The sequence below is a fragment of the Hydra viridissima genome, unplaced genomic scaffold, assembly GCF_058129835.1.
Source record: "Hydra viridissima isolate aposymbiotic clone 2 unplaced genomic scaffold, HvirCarnegie_v1 scaffold_15, whole genome shotgun sequence".
NCBI lineage: Eukaryota > Metazoa > Cnidaria > Hydrozoa > Anthoathecata > Hydridae > Hydra > Hydra viridissima.
Genome location: NW_028324314.1, coordinates 4,235,001 through 4,248,811, shown reverse-complemented (window position 1 = coordinate 4,248,811; position 13,811 = coordinate 4,235,001). Strand labels below are relative to the sequence as shown.

Here is a 13,811-nt window from a genome sequence, read left to right as displayed (position 1 = left end):
AGTTAACAAAGTAAAAATCAAACATTTAATTTATTTTAGCAACTAATTTAAAAAATATAAAAACTTTTAGCCACCATACCAAATAACGTTCTTAAATTCCTCAAAAAATACAAACTAAATATATATATTGTTATTAGTTTTAAAAAATGATAGCCTTTAATATGATCAAAAATGCAATAAATCTTTTCTGCAAATCTCTTAATGCACCATTTTTATTAAATCTTCTGCAGATACTTATTATACTCAACTAAAAAAGTTAAAAAATTTAAACAAATTTGAACTTCTTTTTAGCAACAAATCTCAAATTTTTCAAATTTATATTAATACAAAATTAATAAAATAATTTCTCAAATTACAGATGAAAAAAACCACACTGATGGCAAGTTAGCCTATTACTTAACAGAGAAAGATTATTTATATTTTAACATACTTATTTATATTTATATATATAATTTATAATTAAAATTTAACATGCTTATTTATATTTATAACTTATATTTCCACAGTTGACTATTTTCATCTGCTTGTATCACAGGGAAACATTTTTATTGAAAAATGAAAAAACAATTTTTTTGAACTTAAAGATAAAAAAAAAGAAACCTGATGTTACTAAAGTTTCATCATAGAAATTATCTACTTTTGCCACTTAAAAATCCATAATTTACTCATGAAGTTTGTTATTCTCAGAATATAGCATTTACTTTCTACATAGTCCTTGAAGTAGATAGGAAGCAAGAAAAGTGAAGTAGATTTTAAAATAATTATCATCTACTACTAGTACTATGTTAATTCTTTTTAAAAATGGCAAAAATTTTTAAAGGAAGGATTTTAGCACCCAGTAATAGTTAGTAACAATTACTAAAAACTAAATCAGATTTTAAACTAACTGTAAATATTCTAAAACTATGAACCAACCTCTACAATATTAGAAACTGCATTTAGCAACTCTGTAACATCTTTGCATTTATAATCTTGAGCACGGAGCTCCCGACCAAAAAATTGGTGATAGAGTGAAACGAAGCGACTCCAAGGAATTGTAAACTTTGAAGACATCTTTAACAACAAGATTATATCTGACTGAAAGCTTGATAAAGGATAGCCTAAACAGAAATTTACTTATGTCAGCATGGATGATGAAATTAAATTAGGATTTTTTACACGTAGTTGTACATAATTGTAAATTCTCACAATAAAATCTAGTGGAGAAATCTTTACATTGGAATATAGTCTGAAAAACAATACAAAATCTTCAATTTTAAATCAGCTATGATAATAGAGTAACTTTTAAAAGTCAATCAAAAGAGGATTAAAAAAAATTTACCATTTTTTGGAGGCAATTTTTTGTAAAAAACAGCCTGAGATCCTGGTGCTTCACCCACAAGAACAATATTTTTATTCAAAACATGACTTAAAAAAGGAACTCCATCTTGACTTAAGGGAAGAACTTGTTGCAGATGGCTCCAATAGAGGCCAGGAAGACTTAAAAAATAGTAAAGAGAGTATATTTCTTAATTCAATATAAGAAAATAAATCTTATTACAAACTTAATTAGTAAAAAAAATCTTTTTTCATCAAAAGATTTATCAATACCTAAATACTTTATAATTTTATAATATAAGGATTTTAAAAATTCCATTCATGAATCAGGTAAATTTCTTTCAGCAATACAAAATATTTTCAAATGTCATCTTTTTGCTATATTTATTAGACAACCCTTACAACAAGATACCATAATCCCTGTTGCTTACTTTAGAGGTAGAAGTAATATGCTTTCAATTACACCAAGGTGAAAACTCTTAAACAATATTACTGCTTATAGAACACTTTGACTGCATCAGTCCTGTTTTAAGCCCTTTTAAGTTTTTTTCCTCTTTTACCTTTAAGATAATTTAGCCAGAGCTCACTTCAAAAACAAAGAGAATTTGAGTTGACATATATAAATCGTTTGTAAAGATGTGTGTGTGTGTGTGTGTGTGTGTGTGTGTGTGTGTGTGTGTGTGTGTGTGTGTGTGTGTGTGTGTGTGTGTGTGTGTGTGTGTGTGTGTGTGTGTGTGTGTGTGTGTGTGTGTGTGTGTGCATTGCCAATGATATAGTTTATAAGAGTTGATAAGATATAGTAGTATAAGAGTTGATGCAGTGCTGTTACTACTGTATGTCTCTTCAATAAAGTTACTACTCAAAACTATGTCTCCTAAGTCTGGGATTTTTTACCATAGATAATTAGATGAATAAACACATCAAAATGATACCTATGCAAGTTCAATAACTTGGTAGAAGGGCATGTCTAGTTTCACAGAGTTTCAAAAGTTAATAGTGGGATTTTGAACTTATTACTAAAAAGTGCCTTTGTTGAGATTTATTCGTGAAACATCCAACAGTAGTAACAGCACTACATCAACTCTTATACTGAGTTGCTCATAAACAAGTGTCTAGGCAGGGCACATAGCCAGCCCAACTGTGACTTGTTATATTCTTTAGTTGCCATTTCTACATTTAGTTGATCATAATAGATTGAAAACAGGCAACTGCAAAATCAATGTTTATTTTGCATAATATAGCCCTTTAAAAGACTTGAAACTTACTAACAAATCAAAAGGTACAAAGAATATATACCATCCACATAAGGGAAAAAAGCCCCTGCTCCAGGGCCATTATCACTGTCATACAATGCATCTTCAGACTCTGATAGATAACAATAAGATAACAATAAGATGTTGCGGCTGATGAGCCCAGTGATAATTGCAATACTGAAACTGATGTTGATCAGCTAAATATTCAATTTAGCCATTTTATTTAAATTACTATCTTAAGATATTTTTTTTTTTTTAAATAATTTATTACTTACTGATATTTTATTACTTTTGTTATGCTTTTTTTTCAAATTTGTTACAAGGGATATTTCATTTGGAGCAATCTTGATTTGCTATATGATGTTAAGAGCAGTATTTTTTTTTTTTTTTAATTTTTTTAGTATTCTAAATACCAACTACAACATTTGAGAAAAGTTCAAATTGAAGATCAACTTTAAGTATCCTCATACTTGATTCTAATTTGATTTGATTTCAAAATCAATGCACAATGAAATATTATACATAACTTAATACTATTACAATTTAAAAATACATTCAATTGGTTAAAAGAAAAAAAAAAGAAAAAGAGAAAAACACTTGAGAAAAATGTTTTCTTTCACAACTCTTGATTCAAAGCTCAAAAATTTCTTAAGGCTTTAAAAATTGATTCTGTAATGGGATAGTTGTTTTGTTCTACTTTTATTTAATGGTAAAAGCTTATTGTAATGTTTGTTCACCATCTTTTATCTGAGCTGATAATTCTAACCTTAACCAAATCATTAAAATCACTTCCACAGTTGGCATTAATACTGGAATTAACATTTTGCTTTCACTTAAGGTAGTAAAACAGTATTTTTTTTAAAATTTCCTTTTTAGGAAACATTTCTTTAGGCTTACCCAACAAGGTGGAAAACCTAAAGAAATGTTTCCTAATAAGTTATCCACACCTCCATAGAAGATCAAGTTTTAGCCATCATTTATTGCTTTTACTTTTTTTTTTTATTAATTTCTGGCTTTAAAGATAGAAACAAACATTAGAACTGATGAGATTTAGAATGTTATGCTACCATTATACACACTTTCAAACTGGAAATTCCTGAAAAAACTGTATGTAAAACATGTTTCAAATGCTGAAAAAGCGGTTTCAAATTTCAGTTACAAATATTCAAAACTTTACTCAGGAATTTCTAAAGCAACCAGAGTTAAGACTTTAAAAGAAGAAGAGAAGCCATATGAAGTAAGAGCAAGAAAAAAAAATTTTTTATAACATCCTAATATACATAAATAAATATATATATGTAATATATATCTGTATAATATACATATATACTTTTATATACATACCTTGCTAATGGTACTTTACGATTATGATCCTTTAAAACCCCTGCCAGCTTCTCTTGCAGATCAAAGTTACACTTTAACTTAAGAAAACCAACTGGAAATGGAAGAAGGCAGATGAACTGGTAACCAGGCTTACCATCAATATAAATGAGATCTTTCATAAGTTCAAAGTTTATCACATGAAAAGCTTCTGAATATTTCACTTTAAACTTTGAGAGAAATTCATTTAATGGCAGCCAACCAGAAAAGGTATCTAGCAAAATTGATTTCACTCTTTCTTTCATTTTAATCAAAGCATCATCTTCATTTGGAGTTAATGACAGTTTGATGCGATGATTAAATAATAAAGAATTATTTAACTTTAAAATACACAAGTGAGCATCCTGCAAACTTGTTACTTTGACTAAAGCATGCTGAGTATTATCTTTTTTTTGATGAAACCGAATGTCCAACACTTTGGAATGCTTCCGAAACAATACATTTAGACCAGCTTTGAGTTCATTCAAACTCACAGATTTATTTAAGTTTGAAACTAAAATAGTTACAGTATTATTATTCTCTAAATTGTTTGAAGGAAGGAAATTATTTGGCAAAAGCTGGTTGCCATTATTTATACTAGGTGGTGGTATTCTATATGGGAAAACTCCCATAAGAGGAGGAATTAGTGATTGCAAACTATTAATACCAGTTTGTGCTTCATTCTTTAGAAGATTAGGTGCCATAAACTTCACAGAACTATGATTATGTGCAATATTTTCATTTTGAACAAAATCTTCTTTATTAAAACTTTTTTTCTTTCGTCTGCTGTTTTCTTGAGCACGATTTAGGTTAGGCACAGATGATGATCCAAACTTTTTCAAATTAGTATAAACACCACTGGGTTGACTAAATTCACGATTAACAGAACTTCTTGGCACTTTGTGTTCCTTATTCTTTTTGTAGTGAAATGATGCACGAATGGTGTGGCCAAACACATCTTGACCATTAATTCTTTGAAGTGCTCTAAAATAAACAAACTAGGCTAATAAACTTTCTCATTTCCAACTATAGTAAACTATATTGATTAGAAACAATACACACTTTAAAAACAGCTTCTTTAAAAAGATAACAAGTTAAAATGTCTCCTTTACCTCTGAGCACATTCAGGATCTGGAAACTGAATTATTGCTTTGTTTTCATTAGGATTACCAAAGGCCCTCACTTTAATCACTTTCCCACTTGTATTATTGGTAAGCATTTTTAAGCGATTGCTTATACGTTCAACTGAAATAGTCTTACAATTAGGAAGATTGAATACAGCTAGCATATTAGTATCTGTTGCCTGGAAAGTTATGAAATGTCAGAAATTAAAAAAGCAGTTCTAAAAATAATAAATCGTGCAGAAAATTTTAAAACAGTTCAAATTTCTAAAACAGACTAAATCAAATGGCTAATTCTTAAAAAGCACAAACACTTTACTAATTAATCACTTTTAACACTTTCATCAATACCCATGTTTCGATTTCTTACAAAAACTAATTAACAGCAAAACAAAAAGTGAACTAAAATACCTTTAAGCTTGTGCTTGGTGAAATACTGCTTGTAAAATCATCAAACTGCACACATTCGTTTGCAAAATGTAGAAGAGCTTCTGAAGTCTGCCTGTTATGAACTAAAATTACATGAAACTTTTGACGATAACGTAAATCTGACAGCTCAGTTGCAAAATTGATATCCCCAGACACAAGTAAAATTGTTGCAGGTGGTGGGTTTGATTGTGCAAAACGCCTTAATGCTTGTCTTAATTTATCATCAGCTGTGTTTTTAGAAGATGCATTTATGTGAACAACATTGATCTAAAAAAAAAAAAGTTACTCAGAATACAATTTCTTTTACACAAAAGATACCACAACATTTAACATGAGGATTTAACATAAATATCTGGGAACTTTTAATTAAAAAATTACTTGTCCTTTGTTAAGCTCTTCCAGCACTTCCCTTTTTTCTTTTTTAGTATCACAAACACACATAAACTCTGCCTCTGTGCGCCCTGGATTAAACTTCTCACGAAGTTTCTGAATTATTGCTAATGCAGACTTATTTTTTGGAACTTGACAATTTTCTATGTCCCAAAAAAAACCTATTGGCTCATCATTTTTGCCACCATGAATAGCATTGTCAGAAACTGTAGATCTTGCTGTTGAAACACCTATGTTAAAAAACCAATAAACCAATTAATTCTTTTGACAGCATAAACTATTTCAACTTCATTCAAATGCTGCATGATTAGTAAAAAAAAAAGTGTGTTGCACTGACTTGCAGTATTAAGCCTAAAATATTGAGTTTTAAATTTTGAGTAAATAAACATACTGTCAAGATGTCATTAAATTTAAAAAAAAATTCTTTTAGTGACTGGCAAGTTATGCAGTACCAATGTATTCAAAACACAGTCCTAAGCATGCATTGAAGCTTAACATTTTAAGACACAACATAAACAAAAACTGCATTAAATGGTAACATTCTAAGACAATTCATGCATTAAAGCCTAACATTTGAATGTATTATGTAAACAAAGATAAAACAATATTTAGAAGCAATGCATTTTTACTCCAATGAAAACTACAAAAGACATTCGTAGCCTGGTAATAGTAGCAATCACCCTTAGATAAATTGTTTTGTTAAAGTGTCTGAAAACATCCATTTTTAAAAAACTAAAATTTTTTTAAAACTCTATTGAAAATTTCAAAAATCCACAGAGTTGTTAACTGTGGATGTCACTAATGCAACTTTTATCGGATAGTTTTTAGGATAAACAATTCTTGAACTTAAGCAGAAACATTAAGAATAATCTTTTACATTAACTGAAATGATTTTTGCAATCAAATGCTTTTTGTTTTTGAATTTTAGAACAACTTTTTAGCTTATACAACTTTTTTTTTTTTGTAGGACTTTCAGATAACAAGCCTCAATTCTAAACAAATAAATATAATAGAACAAAATAAACCTGTAAAATTTAGAAAATATTAACAGAAAAATATTGGATATTTTACGTTTCATGGAAGATTCAGTATGAGAATGTTTTTCCTTCTGTTCTTTACTGAAGAACACTGCATTACACTGAAACAGAAAGGTTTTTCTTAATTAAACTACACTTAAAAATTTCAAAAGAACCAAACATCTTTTCAAGAAACTTTTCAAATAGAATGTAATCCTCAGAAATACTTAAAAATATTATAAATATTTAAAAAATATATTCTTTAAGACATTTAATCTATTGCAACACCTCTTCAAGACTAATTCAATTATTGCTTGTTTTAATTATTTTTCAAAAAAAGAATCACAGTAAGACAATCACAGTAAACTACTGACAATGAACGCTTTATAACTATTACTTTTTTTACATGGAGTCAACTAACTTTTACTTTTTTATATGGGGATATCAAATTTTTCTTTTTTTACGTGGAGACAACAAATTTTTACTTTTTTATATGGAGAAAACAAACTCTTACTATTTTACATGGAGATAATAAGTTTTTTCCTTCAATTATATGATCATAGAGTTTTCGCTCATCAAGAAAATGAATATCACAGTCGGCATTGTCACACTGACCACAACATTTAAAAGTGTCATGGGATTTGCAGCGCTCTAACACTATAGGAACATTTTTGTTTTCTAAAATATAAAAATGTTTCAAGATTAGTTAAAAATTCAAATGTAAAAAAAAAAAATAGTTTGAATATAAATTAGTCCACCAACAATTAACCATTATTATTTTACTAAACTTGACTTAAACAATGTTTATAGTCACTAATGAAATTCCTTTTCACACTATACTAGTCTGCATAGCTATAGGTAAAGCCAATAAAGCAAAATACTTTGTAACTTTCTTAGCACATATGATTTTCTATTTGGTGGTGCTTATTGGATCTCTTATTGTATTTATTACTTCTTAATTGTTAGCAGAGAAGAAGCGCATGAGAATTACAGGGCTCAAAGCATATGAACCCACAGAAACTGTCAAACAGATCACACCACTTGAAAAACTAACAAACTGACAACAAAAGCTCTTTGTCATTTTGTTACAACAACAATTGGAAAATTTTTCATGATTCTTGAAGCCTTGCATAATTATTAGTGTCAAATTAGAAGCCTTGCATAATTATTAGTGTCAAATCATAGTTTTTATGATTTTTTTAATGATCAAATCATGATTTTTATGAAAAATTTTTTGAAAAATTACTTTTTCAAAGGATTGCAAAGCTTGCATAACCTAGAATAAATGTTTTATAAACAACCTAACAACTTTTTAATTTAAAGGTTTTTTTCTTTTTAAAAACAGATTCCCTAAGAAAAACTGATTCTAAATGAATAATTGCATAGATATTTAAATCTAATGGTTATAATTTTTAAGTAAACCAGCAAAATAGAATATTTATGAGTTGATTGAAAACTGCTTTGACTTTCTTGAGAAGGACTTTGAATGGGTGTCCAAATATCTCCAGAATATTTTTTTTGTTGAATTCTTCAACTGTATTAAAACTTCAACCAACTTAAAAAGTTTTTGTTTAAAAAATTTTGAAAAAATTTGCAGAACTGAGATATGGAACAATGACAAACCCAATTTTAACAAAGCCTTTTACAAAAAAAAGCAATAAACCACTCAATAATAATAATGATAAGAAGCATATAATAAGCAACTCAGTAATAATAATGATAAAAAGCATATAATAAGCAACTCAGTAATAATAATGATAAGAAGCATATAATAAGCAACTCAGTAATAATAATGATAAGAAGCATATAATAAGCAACTCAGTAATAATAATGATAAGAAGCATATAATAAGCAACTCAGTAATAATAATATCTTACTGCGTACTTTGTAATTTTACAAAAAGTTGTTGCAAGAAAAAAACAGATTTATGAAAAAATTTAGAAAAATTTATCTTGTTACTTCAAAAGTCGAAAAAAATATATTTTTGTGATATTATTCTGCTTATCTTCCAACCTAAATATTAAAGGCTCATTTTGCGTTTTACCAAAAAGATTGTATAAAATAAGACGAATTTTAATACCCTAATGGAATATAATAACACATTCCATTAGAGAATAAAAGTTCTCTTATCTTATACAATCTATAGTTTTAGTAATAAGTCTATCAATAAAGCTGTTGTTTAAAATAAAATATCACTGTTGTCCAAAATGACCATATTGCATTTCAACCAAGACCACCACTTACATCAGGTGATGTGCATAGTTTTTTAAATGAGTATCGACACAGAAATATTTCTGCCGAACACAAACTCTTATAGGTATTTTATATAAAACTTGGTGGGTTTGTACCCCATGCGTATAGTAATAAAGGTTGAAATATCAAGCTTTTATCATGGCTGGTTCAAGATTAATTTTTAAATGTAATGCTTTGGTTAAATTTGCTTAAATTTCTATCCATTTCATGCAAAATAAAATTTCAAGATAAGAACAAGATGATAAAGTTTCAAGATAAAGATGATAGTTTCAGCCACAGTTAAACCATTTATCAACAACACACAGACCAACAATTTTTTTATACTTGTCTCTAAGTCCCTAAAGCAAAACGTTTATTCATATGGGAAAGAAACTTTTAATAAACTTACAACTTTTTGTAATTGTAAATTAAATGCTCATTTTCTTTTTAAGTTATTAAATTTCTTATAACAAGATTGTTTTTATTTGTAGTTTTTCAAACTGGTTTCTGCATAAATATCTATTTAAAATCTATTACCTTAGTCAGCCTTTTCAAATGCATCATATTTTTTCTTCAAAAGTTACTACTATGCTAAATGCTGAAATACTTTGTTAACATTTTTACTTATGTAGCTAACATTACATAATGGAAGGTTGCAGTGAAAGCTTTTGAAGCTTTCACTTTTTGGAATCTAAACCACTCTTATACTTGAGACTTACAACCTGAGTGAAATAATAAATGAAGTTGCTTACCTTTAAACTGCCTTTGACTAGGATGCAATTTTGGACATTTCAAGTTTGTGCAACTTTTGTTAGCCCAACTTGTGCAAATCTCTTTAGTCTTATGCAATTCATCAAAATGACGATACTGACAAGGCTAAAGAATAAAAGTACACAACTAAAAATTCTGATAATGTGTATGTCAAAGAAAAACTAACTATGATTCCTGAGCTATTTTTGTTACTAACAATCATAAAGTATATTTACCAAAAAACAGACCTGAACATAGATAGAGACTTTTGGGAACGCTATGCACTATGGCAGTAAATTTTTATCAAAATGATAGAAAAATTCTAAAAGATATTGGTTTTTTGATTGCACAATGGTTAAGGACTCATGAAAAGTCTGATAAAATTTTTGGTGACAAAAAAGTAAGGGCAGAAAAAAAGTCATGATCATTAGTTATGGTCTTCAGCGCTACTATACAGAAAAAAGTACAACTTTAAATGACCTGAATCATGAAGCACTAACTCTGGTCCAACAACATAAAGCCTATAATTTAAGATTTCAAACTAGTTGTATGCCACATACATCTATTTACAAATTAGAGGTGTTTTGGTTGTCTACACAGAGTATTACACATTCACCAAATTTTTTAAAAGTAAAACTGAAAAATTTTCCTTTTGATGTTTGAGAAAATAAATGTCATATCAAACAATAATTAAAGGATTGAGTTTATATTAGTTTAAGTTCAAGTTCACCTTGAGTTGTGAAGGATACTAAAGAAAACTTATAATAGTTCACCTTGAGTTGTGAAGGATACTAAAGAAATAGAGAAACAAGAGAGGAAAATTTTGCAGCTACAAATTCTACCATTTTAAAAATTGAAATAAACAAATACCTTTCCATGGTTTCCTTCACATTTACCAAATTGTGTATAGAAATAACAGTCTGTTAAATTTAGTACTTCTGTTTTATTTTCTACTGAAAAAGACTGGAGTTGTTGAGGACCTTTTGTTTTAATTTTTTTCCCACACACTTCAACATTATTCATCTCTCTGGCTGCCACTTCTGCTACTTCTTGGTTATGATAATTGACATAACCTAAATGAGCAAAACCTCATGAGTGCTTAATTCCTCAGAAGAAAAAATTTCAAATAGTAATATTTATTCTATATTACAATTATGTTAAATTATGTTAAATTCGTAGTCACCATCAATATTTAGAAACTTATGGTTAGCTTAATGTTAGTGAATGGAAACTTTCAGCTTTGATATCAGTTTAGGCATCATATTTAGTCAAGATACAAAACCAATAATTTCAAAAAAAGTTATTTATTGCTAAATTTCATAAATCAGAAAAGAAGCTATTTGTGGAAACTTTTTACTGCAACAGCTAGTGATTCCAAATAAGCAACTTACAATATCTGCAATGTGAAAATACTTCGCTGATCAGAAAATCCAAATTATCAATCAATTAGCAGACTTTCATCTCATTTAAGAATTGGTACCCACAGCTCACTCAAAAAAATCTCCAAACAGAAAAAGCTTTATTCACAACAACCAGCAGTCCTGAAAATATGACAACTTCAGATCAACTTGAGTCTCTTACAAATAAAAAAAGAACAATACCCTTATTTGATATCAGATCAAAGTGACAGAGGACTGAAATGTTACAATCAACAATTCCTAGCTGGGTTGACAATAACTCAAAAAATGATTCAAACTTTGAATAAGGTCTGAAGTTTCATAGGTCTATATTTGAAGTGATTGTCCTTGATTTACAGTCTTGGTCAATCATGAATAATCTAGGGTTTTTACACCACTATGCAGTTTTTACATCAAACTTTTAAATTGCAAGTAAAAAATACTACCACAGTATGTTCAATCCAGCCTATGAAAAGAAAAAAAGTTTGTAACAAAAAGTATGCTCAGCAAAACAAATACTGAAACAGTTTCCATCTTGATGTTTGGTCATCCTTTTATCATGGGTACTTGGGCATGATGGCACACTTCATTTCAGACAACTGGGAGCAGATCAAATTCTGATTGTGATGACACACAATTATTAAAACATTTTTCAGGTACTTGAGAATATTGCACATGAGTGGGAGCTAAAAAACCAGATCACAGTCTACTTAAGAGACTATCCAGTAAATATAAAAGCAGTATTCAAAGAACCAGAGTTTATTTATAAATCTGATAATTATTCACTTCAACTTGAGATCAAAAAATAACTTTTTTCACTAGCCAGAGCATTGTAGGCTAGATATAAAAATATCAAAAATATTGCACTTATGCTTCTCATTCAAATTCCTTTTTTTCTTAGCTCTAGAATAAATAAGAGATTCAAATGAACAATTTTTGACTCAATATCCCAACTGGAATTCAACTTATTACATCCCAACTGGAATTCAACTTAATACATGCTTGGAAGAATTCTGTACTTCAAAATTTACAATTGCTCTGCTCATCTTACTTCCAGCAGCATTGAATTCTCTGTACAATATTGTAACCTATGTGAAAAGTTGGAAAACATCTTAGCAATTTTTGAGAAAGCCATCAAATTGCTCATTGGAAAGGATGCTTGTATCACCGCATGTATTTCAATTGTGATGACCATCATGAAGTTATTTGACATTCCTTCAGATGACAAAGAAATGATGCCCTATATAGAATTTTGGGAAGAGTATGAAGAGAAAATAAAATTATAAACAAAGTTTGGTTTGGCAAAAGTAGTAATGAGATACCTAACACCTAAGATACCTAATATCAATAGAAGTTGAAAGGTTGTTTTCAACTGCTAGAAACATTCTTTTTAAATCAAAGAAACAGACTTTGAAAAAAACTTTGTTCTGCAGAGAAAAAATTTAAATTATTTATTTCAAATATAAAAAAGTCTGCAAATGTTTTACATTTATTCAATTATGCTATATACTGATTGTTTAGATATATGTAAAATAGTTATTTCATTTTGCTTTTGCATTAACTTGGTGACTATAAAAAGATTTATGGATTTTTAAGACTCATGTTTCAAGTTTCAGTTTCATGTTCCGTTTTACTCAAATTTTGGTTACAACTTTACTGAACAAAAATTAAAATTTCAGCTGAAATTTTGATTTCAGTCATCCACTTTGATGAAACTTATAAGAACTTAATCCCACAAAAGAAATTACAAGTAGTAACAATTATTCTATATCATAACTATGTAAATCATCATTATTAAAATGGATTTTACATGAGATAAGATTGAGTTAAAAATTCCTAAGGTAATTTATTCCTAAGATTCTAGAATATTGGCATGTGTCAGTCACTGGATTTACAAATTGGTAAATTAACAGCTCCCAACTGTATCTATTTCAAACAGATTTTAAACAGATCCTGTAAAGGTTTTGAAAATGTAGACAATAGGGATACTTCAGGAAGGTCAAAGTAAGCAATACTTATGCATACATAAAGGTCTAAGAAATATATTAAGAAAATCAAAAAACTGCCATTCATAAATATATATAATAGAACGTAATTATTTAAAACATTAAAACAAAATTACAGAAAGTTAAAATGTTTCACTTAACATACATTACAACCTCTCTAATTCGAATCTCCTCAATTTGAAAACCTCCATAATTTATACATTACAACCTCTCTAATTCGAATATCCTCAATTTGAAAACCTCCATAATTTGATTAAATATACTTTCTAACTTTCTATAATTCGAAAATCTCTCTAATTTGAACTTTTCTTTTCCCCATAAAATTTGAATTAGTGAGATTGTACTATATATTGAATTACATTTACAAAAACTCAAAATGGCAGATGAACTTAGCAGAAAATGTACATTTACAAAAACTCAAAATGGCAGATGAACTTAGCAGAAAATGTTCATTTGTGAAATGTTAAATCAAGAACAAAAGGTTAAAATTTGACTGATGCAATAAATTACTAAAAAATAACGTCTGGTAATTGCTTTTGAC

At 28.4% G+C, this 13,811-nt stretch overlaps 1 protein-coding gene across 2 annotated transcripts in view; it reads right to left on the bottom strand.

Moving 5' to 3' along the window:
• The window catches only part of LOC145192968 (meiosis regulator and mRNA stability factor 1-like), a 30,175-nt gene that overhangs the window by 13,877 nt on the left and 2,487 nt on the right, over positions 1 to 13,811 (bottom strand). Inside the window, exons 1-11 of one of the 2 annotated variants that reach the window (XM_090072756.1) lie at positions 11,259 to 11,567; positions 10,738 to 10,940; positions 9,870 to 9,993; positions 7,400 to 7,563; positions 6,941 to 7,007; positions 5,858 to 6,099; positions 5,462 to 5,746; positions 5,042 to 5,232; positions 3,915 to 4,913; positions 1,322 to 1,479; positions 916 to 1,100 (exon numbers count right to left, since the gene is read on the bottom strand). In XM_090072756.1, the coding sequence (XP_089928882.1) occupies positions 916 to 1,100; positions 1,322 to 1,479; positions 3,915 to 4,913; positions 5,042 to 5,232; positions 5,462 to 5,746; positions 5,858 to 6,099; positions 6,941 to 7,007; positions 7,400 to 7,563; positions 9,870 to 9,993; positions 10,738 to 10,890 (2,568 nt within the window). In that variant the 5' untranslated portion in view covers positions 10,891 to 10,940; positions 11,259 to 11,567. Of the gene's footprint in view, positions 1 to 915; positions 1,101 to 1,321; positions 1,480 to 3,914; positions 4,914 to 5,041; positions 5,233 to 5,461; positions 5,747 to 5,857; positions 6,100 to 6,940; positions 7,008 to 7,399; positions 7,564 to 9,869; positions 9,994 to 10,737; positions 10,941 to 11,258; positions 11,568 to 13,811 lie in introns of those variants that run through there. The other variant, XM_090072755.1, reaches the window with a different exon arrangement.